The sequence below is a fragment of the Chinchilla lanigera genome, unplaced genomic scaffold, assembly GCF_000276665.1.
Source record: "Chinchilla lanigera isolate Chin_1 unplaced genomic scaffold, ChiLan1.0 scaffold00048, whole genome shotgun sequence".
NCBI lineage: Eukaryota > Metazoa > Chordata > Mammalia > Rodentia > Chinchillidae > Chinchilla > Chinchilla lanigera.
In genome coordinates this window covers 5,022,534-5,041,272 of record NW_004955449.1, presented here as the reverse complement: position 1 = coordinate 5,041,272, position 18,739 = coordinate 5,022,534, and the positions used below count along the sequence as shown (strand labels likewise).

The following is an 18,739-nucleotide window of genomic DNA, read 5'->3' as shown; positions in this document are numbered from 1 at the left end:
ATTCATTTTTCTGCTGGTTCAACAAACTTCCTCCTAGCGGCCTTTAGAAGCATATCTTCTAGTGTTTTATGCATTTTAAAGCTTCCCACATCACTCTGAGGTCTTGTTTCTTAGCTGTTTCCTTAGTGACCGAAAGTTCCAGTTGTTACTTTCAATCTTCAACAGCTGCAAGAACTGCTCTCCGCCCCGGCTCTCCTAAATTCCCGTTGTTAGCGTTGGCGTCTATATTTAGCTGGTGGGATTAAATTGCAAAGGCTCCAAGCTGGGCCAAGCACAGGGACCTGCCTTTCTACAGCTAGACTCGTGTGCTGCAAGGAGCTGCGGCCCTCAGTGTCCCCTCCCTCACCCAGGTCACCCCCGGAATGGACTCCCAGCGGGAACTGGCCGAGGAACTGCGGCTTTACCAGTCCACCCTTCTCCAGGATGGGCTCAAAGATCTCCTGGATGAGAAAAAATTCATCGACTGCACCCTAAAAGCGGGTGACAAAAGTCTTCCTTGCCACAGACTGATCCTGTCGGCCTGTAGCCCTTACTTCCGTGAGTATTTCTTATCCGAAATCGCCGAGGAGAAGAAGAAGGAGGTGGTGCTGGATAACGTGGACCCCGCGGTGCTGGACCTGATCCTCAGGTACCTGTACTCCGCCAGCATCGACCTCAACGACGGAAACGTGCAGGACATCTTCGCCCTGGCCAGCCGCTTCCAGATCCCCTCCGTGTTCACAGTCTGCGTCTCCTACCTCCAGAAAAGACTGGCTCCGGGCAACTGCCTGGCCATCCTGCGGCTCGGCCTGCTCCTGGACTGCCCGCGGCTCGCGCTGTCCGCCCGGGAGTTCGTGTCCGATCGCTTCCTGCAGATCTGCAAGGAGGAGGACTTCCTGCAGCTGTCGCCCCAGGAGCTGATCTCGGTCATCTCCAACGACAGCCTCAACGTGGAGAAGGAAGAAGCCGTGTTCGAGGCGGCGATGAAGTGGGCGCGCACGGACAAGGAGAGCAGGGCCAAGCACCTGGGCGAGGTGTTCGACTGCATCCGTTTCCGCCTCATGCCCGAGAAGTATTTCAAAGATCACGTGGAGAAAGACGAGCTAGTGAAGAGCAACCCAGAACTGCAGAAAAAGATCAAAGTCTTAAAGGATGCTTTTGCAGGCAAGCTCCCCGAGCCCAGCAAAAGCGCGGAGAAGACGGGGCCCGGCGAGGTGAACGGGGACGTGGGCGACGAGGACCTGCTCCCCGGCTTCCTGAACGACATCCCCCGCCACGGCATGTTCGTCAAGGACCTCATCCTGCTGGTGAGCGACGCGGCCGCCGTGGCTTACGACCCGGCCGAGAACGAGTGCTACCTGGCCGCGCTGGCCGAGCAGATCCCGCGCAACCACTCCAGCGTGGTCACGCAGCAGAACCAGGTCTACGTGGTCGGGGGGCTGTACGTGGACGAGGAGAACAAGGATCAGCCGCTGCAGTCCTACTTCTTCCAGGTAGGGAAGCCCTGGGCGAGGGCAGGGGCGGAAAGGGGAGGCGGTGAGCTGTTCGAGCTGCTTGCACTCTGCTGTGACCCCTGTCCCGTTGGGAGTCCCCCGCACTGGTGATAGGGGTGACGGGTACTTAGTCTGACTGCTTGTTAATGTGTTTTGTTTTGTTTTGTTTTTTGTCTTTTTGAGACAGGGTCTCACTATGCAGTTCAGGCTGGCCTTGAGCTCACTTTGTAGCCCAGGCTGGCCTTGAACTCGCAACGATCCTCCTGCCTCAGCCTCCCGAGTGCTGGGATTACAGGCGTACACTTGTTAATGTTTAATAATAGGTTTGGTGAAGACTGAGGTCCTAGTTAACATGGAACTCGTGACTCAAGATTTTCTTTATGCTCTTTTACCCAAAAATACCATGTTTATTCAGTAGTTGATTGTAATTCTTTGAAGCCTAGAATTTTAGTAAAATCTAATCTTGTACACTTACCTAGAAATAGATTAATGTCTGTATCTAAATCAAATTATTTCTTCCCCGGATCAAAGTACTTTACATATTACAGAAAGGGAATAATTGTCTGATTTTCTACTTTTTTGCAAGTTTCCTGCTTTTGCCTTTAATTTGAAGTTCTTGGAGGTAACATTTCATCTCTTGTCTATAGTTGCTGCCTAAAATATAATGTGGTTTAAAAATAAAAAATAAAATAAAATAAAATATAATGTGGTTGAAAATGAAAAGAGCATGTGTGCGTATTCTGTACAGTTGCAGGAATTCGGTCTGCACGAGAGTCAGTCACTGCAATGAATTACATTTGGAGGCTTTCGTTTACTATCACATTTATTTGGATCAGAGAAATAGTAAGATATTATTACAACTTAATCTTTTTTGTGAACCATAGGAGTTTCCAGAGAAACAGATCATCCTTTGTAGTCTGTTTGAAGGGCATTTGTTTGATATTCTCAGTGTATTTATTTCTGAAGGAATCCGTGCCTTAATCTTTACAAGGCTTCGTAACTTACCAGTAGCTGAGAAGATTTTGTTTAGGTCATAGCTAATCATTGCCTGCGGTTTATGGGCACTTGAGTTGCAAAGGTTAAAGACAAGCAGATGCAGAATGTCAGATCACAGTCACAATAGGCTCTACTGTACCGTCACAAAATACTACCTCTAACCAGCTTTGTCCCCCGTCTTGACAAGTGTCATAATAATACATATAAACTATGCTTCTTAATTTTCAAAGCTCCGCTGAAAAATGTCATTAAGTATTTGACTTTGGGCCAGAAAAGTTCCTAAGCACTAATTTCAAATTCAGATAAACTGTAGAAAGGGCACATTAAAAAGAAAACAGAAACCAAAAGGGCCAATTCAGTTAAAAAACTGTCCATATGTTCAGGAAGTAAAACTATCAAAAGACAGAAAGACAATAGATACAAATTATAAATAGTTATAACCACAGAAGAATTCCTTAAAACTCCTAGAGTTTTTGAATTCCATTTTGTATTTAATTTATACATCTGGAACCCTATCCTTTTGCTTATGTTTTTTCCTCTTCCATCCTATTAGTCCCTTGCTTTTACTGACGTGGCATCTTATTTCTGGCTCAAAAAAATCTGCTTGTGGTTCTTTGAAGCTACTAAAGCAGTTATACAAAGTTGGATGGCCAATGCCCTGTCACCATCCAGGTGTTGCTGCTTTTATTTTACTTTATTTTTTTGGTACCAGGAATTGAACTCAGGACCTTGCAGTGGCCAGGCAGGTGCTGTACCTCTGAGCTATCTCCCTGGCCCTGTTGCTGCTTTTAAAAGGCAAAATCAGTAGAACAAGGTGCTAGGATAAAAAACATCTGACTGTGAAAGAGGGTTGTGACTCACAGGGAAATATTTATATGAGGGGCTGGGAATATAGCTTAGTAGTAGAGTGCTTGCCAGCGTGCAGAAGGCCCTGTATTTGATCATCAGCCCTGAAAAAAAAAAAAAGTAAGAATGTTGGGTTTTGTATTTTCCTGTTTGGTCACCTGTGTTTAAAATGCATTACTTTAAGAATAATTGGAGGGGCTGGGGATTTAGCTCAGTGGCACAGCGCCTGCCTGGCAAGTGCAACGTCGTGAGTTCGATCCCCGGTACCGGAAAAAAACAAACAAACAAACAAAAAGAATAATTTGACCTTTGATACATGCTATAAATCGATGATGAGAAGAATGTCTTGCTTTACTAAGAGAGGTTGGGGTTTTTTCTCCATAGAATTAACAGAACAGCACCTGGTTCTGCAGTAATCTGGATCGAAATCCTAGTTTAACAACAAGGAAAGTAGAACCTGAGTGTTTAAACAGCTTGACAGCTCATCTGTAAAAAACACTGGCAGAAGCCGCTCTACTCTGACCTGCTGTAGAAAGTGCCTGGGGGAGAAGGGGCCACATTGCCATGGGAACTAAGCCCTCAGATGTGGGGTTGTGACGCCGCCTTTTCCATTAAGAAAAAAACATAAATTTAGCTAGCTTGGACTTGAGTATCACCTAAAAGTTCTGTGGATTTGGGCAAATTATTTAGGCACTCTGTGCATCAGTTTTCTAATCTAGGCCAGGCATGGTTTGCACCTATAATCCTAGCACTCAGAAGGCTGAGGCAGGAAGGTGGGAGTCTGAACCCACTTTGGGTTACACGGCAAAACCCTGTCTCAACAGCCTATCCTGGAGACTAAGTGAGATTCCTGTCTAAAGCATTTTGCATAAAGCCTAACACACAGCCAAAGCTCCATATATGTTTATTATTATTTATGCTATCTTATATACCGCTTTTTCCTTCAGTGCTGGGGATGGAACCTAGGTATCACATGTGCTCAGCAAGGCCTCTACTACAGAGTTATAGCCTCAGCTCCATACCATTTTTATTTTATTTTATTTTACTTTATTTTTTTGGTTTTTTGAGACAAGGTCTCGCTATATAGTTCAGGCTGGCCTTGAACTCACTACATAGCCCAGGCTGGCCTCAAACTCATGGTAATCCTCCTGTCTCAGCCTCCTGAGTGGTGAGATTATAGATATCTGCCACCACACCCAGCTCCATACCACTTTTTTTTTCTTTTTTTGTCTTTTTGAGACAGGGTCTTGCTATGCAGTTCAGGCTGAACTTGAGCTCACTTTGTAGCCCAGGCTGGCCTCGAACTTACAACAGTCCTCCTGCCTCAGCCTCCTGCATGCTGGGATTACAGGTGTGAGCCACCACACCCGGATATACCAGTTTTTTAATCGAACAATTTTTTTCAAAAACAAAAACAAACTAAATGTTGAAATTAGTGAATGCAAAGCTAACAGCACACACAAAGGGTTTAACCCCTCCCCTACCGTGTCACCTGGTCCTCACGCTTTAACTGAGGTTATAGACCAGGTACCGTGGCTTGCACACACCCCATCCCCGCAGCAGCCTTCCGCTCACGGCTATTCTTGGTAGTCAGTGAATCTCCATTTTATATGTTTGTCTTCTCTACCTGCAAGTGGCACCGGAGAGAACAAATCTGCTGCTGCACTCAGAAAATTTTTCTTGTTTCTTTGACTCCTACAATGCAAAGTGGAAAACCATAAATGACAGACAGCGAGTGCCGCTGTGGACGCAGAGTTCCCAGCCCTGCTCTCGGGCACAGCTTGGCCACCACAGCGTTGCAGAGGGGCCACAGCAGAATCGACTAGAGCAAGGAGATTTCAACGGACACCCCACAGACTAGGACATGGACACAACACCTGCCTGTCGCAGCATAACAAAGCAAAACACAGGGAAACTAAAAATGTTGAAAAGAATGAAAACAGAGATCACCCAACACCCCAGTTGTCTGTAGACTGAGCGACAGGCCCAGCTGTCTCCGGCGAGGGCGTGGGGACTGGGTTAAATATAGCATCCCGGGCTCAATCACACGCTGTGTGCCCTTGCTGTGACAACTTCTTTCCCCAGTGTCCTCAAAGTATTTTTATTATTATAACTCTGAACACATATTACTAGTGTTATTCATTATCAAAATGATTGATTCTTTGTTTCAAAGCTGAACAGAAAACAGGGAACAAAATATGTTTAACCTCTGGTCATTCTATTTTACGCTCTCCCTGAAGTCTTTTTTGTTTGTTTGTTTGTTTGTTTTTGTCTTTTTGAGACAGGGTCTCACCATGCAGTTCAGGCAGGCCTTGAGCTCACTTTGTAGCCCAGGCTGTTTTCAAACTTGCAATGATCCTCCTGCCTCAGCCTCCCAAGTGCTGGGATTACAGGCGTGCACCACCATGCCTGGCCCCTTTCTCAAGTCTTGACAATTTTGGTTGATTATATTTTAGAAGGCCAAGTAGATTTTTCTCACTCTTCTTGGTAATTCTGAGCAATAATATAATGCTCTGAGGGTGTAGTTTTACTTGAAAGATTTTTGACTATCTCAATGAATTATAAGCTGCATTTGAAGTATAGCATACTTTTTGCTACGCTTGTCTTTCCTACCAACCACCACAGTCCCTCCTGTATGTGTTTCTTTTCAGCTTGATAACGTAGCGTCTGAGTGGGTTGGACTTCCACCTCTGCCTTCAGCCCGGTGTCTCTTCGGCCTGGGAGAGGTAGATGAGAAAATCTATGTAGTTGCAGGCAAAGACCTTCAAACAGAGGCTTCGCTGGACTCAGTATTGTGCTATGATCCTGGGTAAGTTGGCAGGGCCTTCCGTTCCCTAAGCAGTCAGGATATGAGTGCCTGCAGCACAGTTGTGTTTTCAGAACCTGGAATTTACTGAAAACATAAATCCTGTCATCATCTAATTTTAGGGCTGCAAAATGGAACGAAGTAAAAAGTCTCCCTATCAAAGTGTACGGCCACAATGTGGTTGCGCATAATGGGATGATATACTGTCTAGGCGGAAAGACAGACGACAAGTAAGTGCTTTGAAATTTCCTTGTGATTGACGTTCAAGACATGTTTTATTCTTTTTCTTTTCACTTGAGTCTACCTGTGGGAGTGGGAGTTGGATCTCACCCATTATAAGTTGGGGGTAAAATTTCAAAATAAAATCCTAAAAAGTTACTGGGAGATATTATACACGATTTCCAAAGGAAAATAACTAAATTTAAATATGGTTAAAGTAATCATGTAGCCGGGCTTGGTGGCGCACATCTGTAATCCCAGCCCTTGGGAGGCTGAGGCAGGAAGATCGTTGCGAGTTCAAGACCAGCCTGGGCTATAAAGTGAGCTCAAGGCCAGCCTGAACTGCATAGCGATACCCTGTCTCAAAAAGATAAATAAATAAATAAGAAATCGTGTAGATACCCCACACACTGCTAGAAATGAGTGTAATACCACCTGAAATCTAAGCATCGATAGCAGAAGGGCAGCCCCAAGGGGTATGACCGAGTCGTTTCTTTAGCTGGTTTGAGTTCCCTGGTTTATAACTACATTAAAACAATGGGCTTTAAAAATAAATAAATAAATAAAATAAAACAATGGGCTTTCTTATTCTTTAGCCAGAAGTAGATAAAAATTGAAATGCGGTGTTTAAAATAGTATTTTAAATGTATCTACTAAAACAACGGTGCATAGAAAATACTATCTGTACTTTGCATTCGTAAGAGAGAATTTAGAAAGTTCAGTTTGAAACTGAAAAATGCATGGTGATTCGAAAGAGCACCATTACGCCTCTGCCACATGTCAGGTATGTACCCGCGGCAGAGGTGGTGTCTGAAAGAGGCCCTGCACAACCAGGACAGGGCCCGATCTTCCCTGCTCTCCCCCAGCGCCAGTCTCTTAAGGAGAAAACCAGGATGAAGCTTCATGTACCAACCTGAGTTCAGAGCACTTCTCAGGGAAGGGGTGCTTAGGAAAGAGCTCCTACAACTCGGGGAGAGGAAATGTGAGTTCAAAGTGCTGCAGAGATCAGTCTAGCACGCCAGTAGCCTGGCTGGGAAAATGAACACTTTCAAGCTGAGCACGATGACACACGCCTGCAATCCCAGCATTATGGGAGGCTGAGGCAGGAGGGTAACAAGTCTAAGCCTAGGCTCAGCAACTCAGTGACTTAGTGAGACTTGTCTCTTAAGTTTAAAAAAAATTTAGAGCCGGGGATATAGCTCAGTGGCATAAGCGCCTTTGGCAAGCACCAGGTCCTGAATTCGATTTCCGGTACCAAAAAAAAAAAAAAAGGCTGGAGGTGCAGCTCAGTGTGAAGGCCCTGAGTTATCAACCCCCTGGACCCCATTACAGGATCCCCACCCAAAACCAAGCCACTTTCAGTTTCCATGGTAAGAGCTAATCTCTGCCCCTGAAAGCTCGGCCCAGCTGGACTGGTCATTTGCCCTGGCTGTGTACGGAATACAGACAGACGGCCCTGGAAAGGGCGATGCGGTGTGAAGCGCAGGGGCACACTCTGGCACAGGGCGGATGCCCGTAGCCCCAGCTACGTGGGAGGAGGCCACAGGAGGAACACTTGAGCCCGGGAGCTTGAGACCAGCCTGGGCAACACAGTGACACCCACCTCAAAACAAAACCGAAGACACCCAGAATAGAGAGAATTGTAAGGACGTGACAAATACAGCAGAGAAAGGTGACTTTAAAAGCAGTGGTTTTTATACAGCACATCAATATTCCCCCTTAGTTGTTGATAGTTCCATCCGATAAATATTTTTAAAAAATTTTCTCTGATCATATTTTATTGGTATGTTTTAGATATACATAATGATCACATTCGTCATAGAGAATTTGTACCTGCACGTGATATAACTCTTTTCTTTTTCTTCCAACTCCTCTCCCCTCCCTTCAGTCCCTCCTCCTCTCCACACTTACAAAAGCTTTGTTTCCATGTTTTCCTTTTCCCATTTTTTTTTTTTTTACTTTTCTCTTCTTTCCTTTCCCCCTCCCCTTCCCTTGTTCCCCTTTCCTTTGAAGAATTCTTCCTATTAAGTGAATACTTACAAGGAAGGTATATTACAAACCCACCCAGGGCCAAATCCTATTTTGGGCCTTTAGCCTGTGCAAATGGAATGAGTAAAATCTATTAAGCTGCCTTTGGGAACACTGGAACTCGTCCAAATGATTTAAATGATTTCCTTCAAGCAGCATTAGTAACTAGGAAACCTGATACGTCCGTAAGAAGCATACAGGTCTTGCCAGGCAGAATATATTAATCTTGAGAATATGATTACCAAGACAACACAGCTTGACAAAGGTCAAAGTCAAGAACTCTGAAATGAGTCATAATCTAAAAAGCAAAGTCTGGAGGCGGGCGATGTAGCTCAGTGGCAGAGTGCTAAAAAATAAAATAAAACAAAAGCTTAATTTACTAGTTAGCACTAATGAATTCTAAGAACGTGGTTTTGTATTACGCTCTTATGAAGTTTTCCAGTGATATCCTGGACTAGTCAGCATTCCCGCTGCTGAGACATAATACTCGAACACCTACAATTAAAGGAGCAGATGTCTAATGTGGCTCACAGTTCGAAGGGTTACGTCAGTGGTTGGCTGGCTCTAAGGCAGGAACGTGTAGCAGAAGGGTGAGGTGCAGTGAAGTTGCTTAGTTCATGGTGGTTGGGAAGCAGAACCGGGGGACAGTGCGAGCCAGGAAATGGACCAAGGATTATAATTTTAGAGATGATCGAAATATACGGGACTTTTTAAATTAAAAATGTGTACAGAAAAAGACACATTGCCATTAATCCTACTCAGAATATTCCCCCTCACTTCAAACATGCCTACCCATCATGCTTGCCATTCTCTGAAGCAGTTCTGGAAATTCTGTCTTGTAAGTGTCTTTGTGAAGTGTGATCAAAAACACTGTGAAGGCTGCTGCCCAGTGCCATCCAACAGAAAGGCAGGCTTATAAGATACTACAGTGTGCCCTCACCCACCTATTCACCAGATCCGGCACCTCTGACTCCTGATTCCTCCCCAGAACCAAAATGACCATGAAAAGTAAATGTTTTGAATTGACTCAGGACACTGAGGCAGCCGAGGCAGTGCCACCCAAGACATTCACTAAAGAAGATGTCCAGAACTGCTACAAAAAAAACCAGCAAGAACCAGGAGTGATGGCGCATGCCTGCAATCCCTACACTCAGGAGGCTGAGGCAGAAGGATCACTGAGAGTTCGAGGCCAGCCTGGGCTATGCACTGAGCTCAAGGACAGCCTGCACTACCACAACAACAACAGCAAAAAAGCAGCAAGCACAGTAGGATAAGTATGTTCACAGTGAGGAGGAATATTCTGAGCGGTGTTAGCGGCCGTGTGGCTTTTACTGTAGTAAAATTTTTAAGAATTTAAACATTCGCTATATTTTTCCATCACAGCTCTAGTACTCAAAGTCCACGCCTCCAGGACCCTTCCAGAAGTGTGCTCCACTAACTCCCTGCACAGATCCCACAGCCAGTCAGGTTGACACTTCCACCTGAGCACCACAGAGGCTGGGCTATAGCTCCGGGGCACAGCCCCTGCCTGGCAAGCGGGAGGTCATGAGTTCAGTTCCTGCTACCAAAAACCAACCATCCAACCAGATAAGCATAGTCAAATATGAGAAGAAATGCTTCTACTCCAGATACCTATTCTTTTGTAAGGAAAAAAAAATACTCTCCCAAAAAGTTGGGATGGAGGTTTTTGGTGTTTTGCCATTACCAAATATATGCAGTGACTTAATTAATCATTGGGACTTCTGGACTTCCGTCACTCCATGATGGATAACGTTAAGGAACCGTAAGAAACACACTGAAGCCGGGAGTGGTGGCGCACGCCTGTAATCCCAGCTCTCTGGAGGCTGAGGCAGGAGGATCGCTGCGAGTTCGAGACCAGCCTGAGCTACAAAGTGAGCTCAAGGCCAGCCTGAACTGCATAGTGAGACCCTCTGTCAAAAAGACAAAAAAAAAAAAAGTCCAACTTTTTCTGATAGCGTTTCACGTATAAAACCGTCTTAGTCCCTCTTCAGCCCAGGGGCCAGTCTCAGATTTCTCCCAGGGAAGTACTGAGACACAGAGTCACAGAGCCAGACTATTACAAGGAAGTTACTTTCCCAAGAGAAGATGATAAGCGCAGTGCTTGTCGCCTTACGTTTCCAGGAAGTGTACAAACAGGGTGTTTATCTACAACCCCAAGAAGGGAGACTGGAAGGACCTGGCGCCCATGAAGACGCCGCGCTCCATGTTCGGCGTGGCCGTGCACAGAGGCAAGATCGTGGTCGCGGGAGGAGTCACCGAAGACGGCCTTTCCGCCGCCGTGGAAGCTTTTGACCTCAAAACCAACAAGTGAGTTGTCTTGCGACGGCGCACGACTCACCGCACTGTGTAATTGTTACATTTGGAGAGAAATTACGTTTTCGAACGCAGACAAGGGCAGGGGAGGCAAGAAGCATAAAGAGGAAGTATTTTCATTGGGTGTTCTTCTGCGTCACCCGCTGTAAAGTTCCTGCCGAGTGGCACACTGCGTGCATTTGTAATTTGGAACATATGACTCCCCAGTTACCGTGGGTATGCTCTTCCCGCCCGTACTTCTTAACTTTGCGAGTACGTGTCTCTAACAGAGTTACTTGATTTCAGATACGTAGTTTATTTAAGGAGGAGGAGAGCTTTGCCTGTTACTGACTGACATCTGGAAAGTATGAATGCTTCAGAAGCTTAATTCCTTTGTGCTTTGTGTAATTCTCTTCAAATTCTTTTCCTCATTTTCTAGAATTTTTATTTTAAAACTTTTATTGACAATGTAAAAAGATACTTGTCAGACACTATATAAAATTAGTCTTATAAATTTTTGTGCTCATACAGCTTATGAAGTATAGACTTTTTATACTCCTGGTTTAGCAATGAAGAAACTATAAAGCGTTATTACTATATTTTTTAGGTACCATGTATGTCTCCTTATAAAATAGGCCTTGATACCTAAAAATCACCAAAAAAAAAACCTTTTATGGAGCAAGATTTAAACAATCAGCTGGGCATGATGATACACTCCTGTGATACCACCACTCTGGGAGGCTGAGACAGGAGGGTTGCAAGTTTAAGCATAGTCGGGGTAACTTAGAAAGACCCTGTCTCTGTAGATGTAGCTCAGTGTGAATACCCTGGGTTCAGTCCCCAATACCACAAAAGAAAGACCTAGGCAATTATTAAATATATTCTTACAGACTCTATAACATGAGTAGACTCATGGTATACAAACTTAAAAGAATCAGCATAGGAAATAGTAGATTCTCAGTATCCTTAGTTTTATTCCTATCTGTAGATGCTTATATTTACATACTTTTTAAAAAATGACAAGATTGCACCAACATGTTATTTCTGATTATGTCTGAATTTATGCTAGCCGAATCTTTAAATTATAATCTGTTCTAACTGTTCAGTAAGTACTGGCATTGTTCACGTTTCCTACTGACTGGATCTTCTATACCTCCCTAGATGGGAAGTCATGACCGAGTTTCCCCAAGAGAGAAGCTCCATCAGTTTGGTCAGCCTGGCTGGGTCCCTGTACGCCATTGGTGGCTTTGCTATGATTCAGCTGGAGTCCAAAGAGTTCGCACCCACTGAAGTCAATGACATATGGAAGTAAGTTCCCCTCACTCCAGTTTTTACAGCCATGTATTAAATCAGGACACTGACAACCAGTAACAATTTTGTAGTAAATAATGAGCCAGACTTTCTCAGCCGGCACTCTCCCTCCTGGTGGTGCACTGAACACCAGAAGACTGGTGGAGCCGTTGCACGAGCCACCTAGTGATCAAGTTCTGTAGTTTATTTCCTAAGAAAACACAGCTCTAAAGAAATACTTAACCTCTTGAGCTTTCTGGGGATGAATTCATTAAATCTATTTTCAATCTAATTTAAATTGTCAGGCCGGGTGTGGCAGCACCTGTAATCCCAGCACTTGGGAGGCAGAGGCAGGAGGAGCGCCATCAGCCTGAGGCCAGCCTGGGCTACATAGTGAGTTCAAGCCCAGCCTGAATGAGAGCAAGAACCTACCTCAAAAAGAAAAAAAAGTCTTCCAATTATTTGAGGATTCATCTAACAAACCCTTTTTTTTTTTTTTTTTTTTTTTTTTGCCTTTTTGAGACAGGGTCTCGCTATGCAGTTCAGGCTGGCCTTGAGCTCACTTTGTAGCTCAGGCTGGTCTCGAACTCGCAGCGATCCTCCTGCCTCAGCCTCCTGAGTGCTTGGATTACAGGTGTGTGCCACCACGCTCAGCAACAAAGTGTTACTTAAAAAAGAGAAAATAACACCAGGCGTGGTAGTGCACACCTGTAATCCCAGCACTTGGGAAGCTGAGGATTGCCGTGAGTTTGAGCCCAGCATGGGCTCCATAAGGGAGTTCAAGGCCTGGTTGCACTAGGTAGTGAGACCCTATCTCAAAAAAAAATTAAAAACAAGAAACAAAAAATGTGAAAGTAGCAATCCATTTTATCACCCAAGTGATTCTTTCAAATGCCACACTCACAAGTGTTACCATTGAACTATTTTAGTCAAAGGACTAAAAAGGTTGTCAAGGTGTTTTTTTGGGGGGAGGCACATTTTATCACAGTGTCTTTGTTTTTTTCTGGTAGCGGGAATCGAACTCATGACCTCACGCTTGCCAGGCAGGCACTGTGCTGCTGAGCTAAATCCTCAGCCTCCTATCACAGTGTCTAATACAGTAAATGCCATGTGGTGACCAAAGTGCACCCAGGAAGTCTCAGGACAGAAGCTTGTGTTATGGAATCGCATAATCCTGGTAGGGTGCATGGTGTGGAGCTACCTGGTCACCCTCAGGACACCACCTGAGTCTGCCCAGTGGCCCCTGCAGCCTACGGCCCCGGCACTGCACTGTCTGAGCCTCCAGGAGGGCGATCCCAAATGCCCAGGTGAACACAAGTGAGTTTGTGCTGCACGTGCACCCCGAGCCCGCCGTGCTCGTGCCTTCCCGGGCATCGCGCAGCCCTTCCCTGGGCTGTTACAGCTGAGAGCCGTCCCGCCCCAGGGTGAACAGCAGCACTGGCTTCTCCTGGGAGCTCCCAAGATTCTGCAGAATCCCAGGCCCTACCTCAGACCTGCTGACTCAGAGTCCGCCTTTTAACAGGACTGCGTGCACAGCCTCGGAAGAGCATCCCTCATTCCCGGCCCCTGAAGGCAGAGCTCTAAGCCTGAGAAGGGAAAGTGGGTACTGTTTGTTCTGTACGTGCAGCGGCCAGTGCCGTAATCACGGATCGTGAAGGCTGACAGGCTGATAGCTTAGCCGCACCGCACCTCCATGCACCGAGCATCAAAAGAGAACAGCAGCTATAAAACAAGTTAACTATTTCCCATCCCCACCAAAAGCAGAGGAGAAAAGATTTCTAGGGAGCAAGAAAGACAGAAGCAATAGAGAAGGGAAAGGATGGAAACATGAGAAGGTCAGGGGTTTTGGAAAACAGCAGCAGGTGGTGAGGGTGAGTCGGCAGCAACTGTCAACCCTGAGTGTGCCCCAGTTGTCTAGATGCGCTTGAATAGCCGCAGGTCAGGCCCTAACACAGACAGGGATAGCAGAATCTCAGAGGCAGGGCCTGAGCGCCACTAGTTCCCAACCTCAGCTGGTTCTAATAAGCAGCCAAGGGAAAAACGGAGGACCAGGAATCAGCCAGCTGTCGGCTGACCGCAGGAGCCGCTGCAGTCCCTAATGAGTGAGAGCCAAGCTACTGGGTGGGAGGACGCTGTAGGCAACAGAAGCAAAGCCCAGCGCTGCCTGTGGCTCTTAGCTGCTGGGGCAAAGCTGAAGGCGGGATCTTCTCTGGCTGTGGTTTGTGTGTGATGCGCAGGCCTGTGTGCACACTGGAACCACTGCGAGATTTGGAAAGTATGCAGGCCTTCATCAGAAACTTACCGGGCTGTGATTTCATTGGTTTGGGGGACAGTCTGGGCTTTGAAAAGTTTAAAGGATCCCCAGCAGTTCTGTATATGCAGAAAAGGTTGGGGGAACCACTGGACCGGGGAAGGGTTTGCTTCTTGGCTGTAAAATTTTATATTTAAACATGAGTATTTTATAATTTGGGGGAATGTCTGGAGCAATGAATCTCAAACTTTGGTCATATAAGAATCACTTAGGGAGCAGGCTTGGTGGCACATGCCTGAATTCCAGCACTCAGGGGGCTGAGGCAGGAGGGTCTTGATTTCAAGGCCAGCTTGGGTTACATGGTAAGTTGAAGGCTGGTCCAGCCTACACAGTGAGACCTTGTTTACAAAAAAATCCTCATGCCATCCTCATGATGTCAGTCTTGGGGGTGGGACCAGGCAATGCAGTTTGTGAACATCTCCAGGGGGTTCATTTGTGTGTGAAATTTGGGAAGCAGCCTACTACAGTGGTTCCCAGAGCAGGTCAGTGTCACGTGGATGCTTCCTAGCAATGCACACTCTCAGGCCTCACCTGAGAGCTGCTGAACTGGAAGCAGTGGGTAGCCTGGGCGGTCTGGCGGTCTGTGCCTTCATAGCCCTCAGACAACTTGGGTGTGCATTAAAGTCCAGAGCAGCTGGGCTGGAGGGAGGCAGCTGCCCGTGCCTGCTCCTCCCCTGCAAGCCTCTCCAGCCTCAGAGACTCAGTTCCACACCCCAGACCCAGGCACCCTCCTGCTATGATGCGTAAAAAGGCTTTTTCCATTCTTGTGCTATACTTATTTCTTAAAATCACTGTTATTTGAGATTGACCAAGAAGAAAAAAATTGCTAGGAGCCAAACATTTTAAAACCTGTTTAACCCCAATCTCTTAATGTCCGCATGTGATAGAGACCACTACAAAGCAGCCCTGACCAGGACTTAAATTAACCAATTGGCTTTTCATGTGTACTTGTGAGTCTGTCCAAGACCTAGACTCTTTGTCTGGAGATGGGTGGTAGACTCATAGTAAGTGAACCTCTGTGAGGCGTTAATCCCTACTAAAGCCTGTAATGGTGGATGAAAATGAAAAGCCTGAAGGGATAAGACAAGATCACAGCCAAGGTCATCTGGATCTGATCTCAACTAGAAAAAGACGATAGCCTCAGGCATTTCACTCCTGGGTGGGTTAATTTAATCCCTTACTTGGAGAAGTCCTTGAGTGGTTCCCTCCTTCTTGAGTATTCCCCTCCCTTCTTTTGATAACTAAATATAAATATGGGCCACCCAGAGAAGGTTGTAGTCTTAGCTCAGAGAGAATCTCAAGTTCTGTGAGAGGGCTTTGATCTTCCTGGAGCCCTGAAATCATTCCATTTGCCTCTTTTTATTTAGTGTTCACTGTACACCCTTTTGGGAGTTTGCAGACCTGATCAGTCTGCAATAACTAAGGGATGTTATGAACCCAATAACTGGCGCCCAAACAGGGACCTGAGAATGAAAGTGGTCTTCAAGACTTCAGAAAGGAAATTCAGTACTCAGCAGGTCAGAGAAGCACTGACAGATCCCCTGCTCTGTTTCCTGATGGCCGTGAAGTGAGCAGGCTTCCTCTGCCATGCCTTTCTGCCATGATGTTCCTGCTTGGAGCCTGCCAGTTAGGGACTTAATCTTCTGAAAACAAACTGACTTTTCACTGACACACATGCGGTCACTTTTTTTTAGGTCATTTAAAATTCTTTATTTCTTAATTTATTGCCCCAAATTTTATTAGTAGTACAATATTTATCAACTTTTCTCTACGTAGAAAATCACACAGCATCAGGCATGGTGATACATTCATAATTCCCACCCTCACAGGCTGAGGCAGGAAGAATACTGTGAGTTTGAGGCCAGTCTGGGCTAATAGTGAGTTCAAGGCCAGCCTGAGCTCCATTGTGAGACCCTGTCTCAAAAAGACAAAACAAACAAAAAAATAAAACAAGAGGGTCAGACATGGTGGCACACACCTGTAATCTCAGCACTCAGGAGGCTGAGGCAGGAAGAACCTTGCAAGTTTGAGACCAACCTGGGCTACAAAGTGAGCTCAAGTCCAGCCTGAACTGCATATCAAGACCTTGTCTCAAAAAGACAAAAAAAAAAAACAAGAGAAAAAATAGCACAGTTCATATACAATTGTTGAGAATTAAATTTGGAACATTGATGAAGTTGATGCATATCTCATGTAGGCACTAACTTTAATAATTATTTTAAATTTAATTCATTCACCATAGACTTATTTGAGGTTATTTCTGTGTGCCAAGGCTTGGTAGGTTCTGGAGGACAGGTGATACTAATGTGGACAGATATGTTATTTGCCCTTAAATACCTTTGGGCTTGTTAAACAGACCCTGGAAGAAAAAAATTTTTTTTTGTTCTGTTTTTTTGAGACAGGGTCTTGCTATATAGTTCAGACTGGCCTTGAACTCACTGTGTAGCCCAGGCTGACCTCAAACTTGTGGCAATCCTCTTGCCTCAGCCTGCCAAGTGCTGGGGTTACAGGTGTGTGCCACCACACCCCACGAGGAAGAAATTTTTAAGTGGAATGATAGTTGCTGTAATAAATACCAAATAAAGGACCATATGAGAAATGAAGAAAACAACTCTGTTAGAGGAAGGCTTCAGAGAGGAGAAAGTGCTTACGTGTTTCTCACACAGAGACAGGACAGCATTCCGGGCTCCAGTCAGAGCTGGGTCAGGTGCACCTTTCAGAAGAATTCAAGCTATCTTTATAACCTTGAATGTCTCTACCTTATAACCTTGAAGACCAGCTCTCCCCTAAAGTCAAGCACGAAGTTCAGGAGGGGTCTTCCAACAAAAACATGGGGAAGAGGAACACAGTTTCTCGGCGTAGCCACTAGGTCACCAGGTGCTGTGCTGGCCGCCAGTGCAGGGGCACAGCTGGAATCGCTACTGCCGATCCCAACAGTTCAGCATCCCAGGGCTCACAGAGACCGGCCGTGGTCCTCCTCAGGGGATGGTTAACGGCTCGGCTGTTCCCTTGCTACCTTTCCTGGGACAGCCTGGTTCCCAGGGAAGGCCGAAGTGCTAGGTGTCCAGTGAGACACACGCTCAGTCATTCAGAGCGCACATCTGGAGGGAGATGCAAGTGTGGCTCTACCAGGCCCGGAGCGGCCTCCTCCTCTGGCTAAGAGCCAGTTTTTTTCAAAGATGCATTTTTTTTTTCAAAGATCCATTTTGTATGTACTAATCCATATTTGCATATAAAAGGTAAACCTATAGAAGCATCTTTTCAAAAGCCACTAACTGATTTTTTCCCTCCATCAGGTATGAAGATGATAAGAAAGAATGGGCTGGGATGTTAAAAGAGATCCGCTACGCTTCGGGAGCTAGTTGCCTAGCAACACGTTTAAATCTCTTCAAACTGTCGAAACTATAAACAAGGAGACGTAATAGGATACACTGAGATGCGGTTTGTTTGGATAATAGGGCTTTCATTTATTCTGTTTTTTAAAAGCCTGTACAGAGATTCATGTAGAAATTGTTCAGTAAGTTATTGTCTAAGCAGTATCAGAACCTCTGTCATTTGACTCTTCTGTGTATTGATCAGAGTTTAAAACCATTTTCTAATGAGAAATTAAAGGTTCAGTTGAACAAATGATCTCTTTTGTCTCAATCAATGGATTATACAGTAACATCATAAATTTGAGTTGTTTACTAAGCCTTTTTGTTAGGGTACCTCCTTCATACTTGCTTTCTATTACAAATGAAACACATATAATCACTTTAAAAAATGTCTAGAATATCAAAAAATTTTCCACATGCTTTCAAGTATGACAGAAATCTTGTACATTAAAGACTAATGCCTGGCATGGTGGCACACACCTGTAATCCCAGCCACTAGGAGGCTGAGGCAAGAGGATCGCTGCGAGTTTCAAGGCTAGCCTGAAAAAAAAAATTACTTGCAATAAAAAGATATTTAGGCTGGGTGTGGCAGTGCACACCTGTAATCCCAGCACTTGGGAGGCTGAGGCAGGAGTTCAAGGCCAGCCTGGACTACAAAGTAAGTTCCAGGCTACCCTGAACTTCACAGTGAAACCCTGCCTCAAGGGGACATGGGGGGGAAAAAGAGGGGAAAAAGATACTTGGAAATGCTATTTAAGTAGTGCAATAAATGAGTCTCACTTGAAGGGCAAAAGTCTGTAAGTAAAAGTAGTGAAACTCAAATGGGCGTCCACTTTTCTTCATTCATTTTGTGACACTGGCGTATTATTTGCAATTTTCAAATCAAATTAAAAAAATTTTAAATTGACAGTGAGTAAACAGCCCAGTGTGCTGGCATGTGCTTATAATCCCAGGTACTTGGGAGGCTGAGGCAGGAGGAGAGTTCCAGGCCAGCCTGGGCTCTAAGAAATCTTTTGGTACTGGGAATTGAACTCAGGACCTTGCACTTGCCAGGCAGGTGCTTCTGCCACTGAGCTATATCCCC

The 18,739-nt window shown here is 45.3% G+C and overlaps 1 protein-coding gene across 1 annotated transcript; it reads left to right on the top strand.

Moving 5' to 3' along the window:
• The first annotated feature begins 266 nt into the window (after positions 1-266).
• Positions 267-17,911, top strand: Klhl41 (kelch-like family member 41). The gene is made up of 6 exons (XM_005393263.2): positions 267-1,472; positions 5,966-6,123; positions 6,243-6,350; positions 10,510-10,695; positions 11,842-11,988; positions 17,578-17,911. Exons 1-6 carry the CDS (start codon positions 363-365, stop codon positions 17,687-17,689), a joined length of 1,821 nt encoding a protein of 606 aa, XP_005393320.1. The 5' UTR covers positions 267-362; the 3' UTR covers positions 17,690-17,911.
• Positions 17,912-18,739: the final 828 nt, after the last annotated feature.

What these genes read in the sequence shown, in the direction of transcription:
- Klhl41 (XM_005393263.2), top strand. Translation starts at nt 363, where the DNA reads ATGGACTCCCAGCGGGAACTGGCCGAGGAACTGCGGCTTTACCAGTCC. An exon ending in GTATTGTGCTATGATCCTGG is followed by an intron (nt 6,124 to 6,242) that starts GTAAGTTGGCAG and finishes ATCTAATTTTAG; the next exon opens with GGCTGCAAAATGGAACGAAG. An exon ending in TTTGACCTCAAAACCAACAA is followed by an intron (nt 10,696 to 11,841) that starts GTGAGTTGTCTT and finishes ATACCTCCCTAG; the next exon opens with ATGGGAAGTCATGACCGAGT.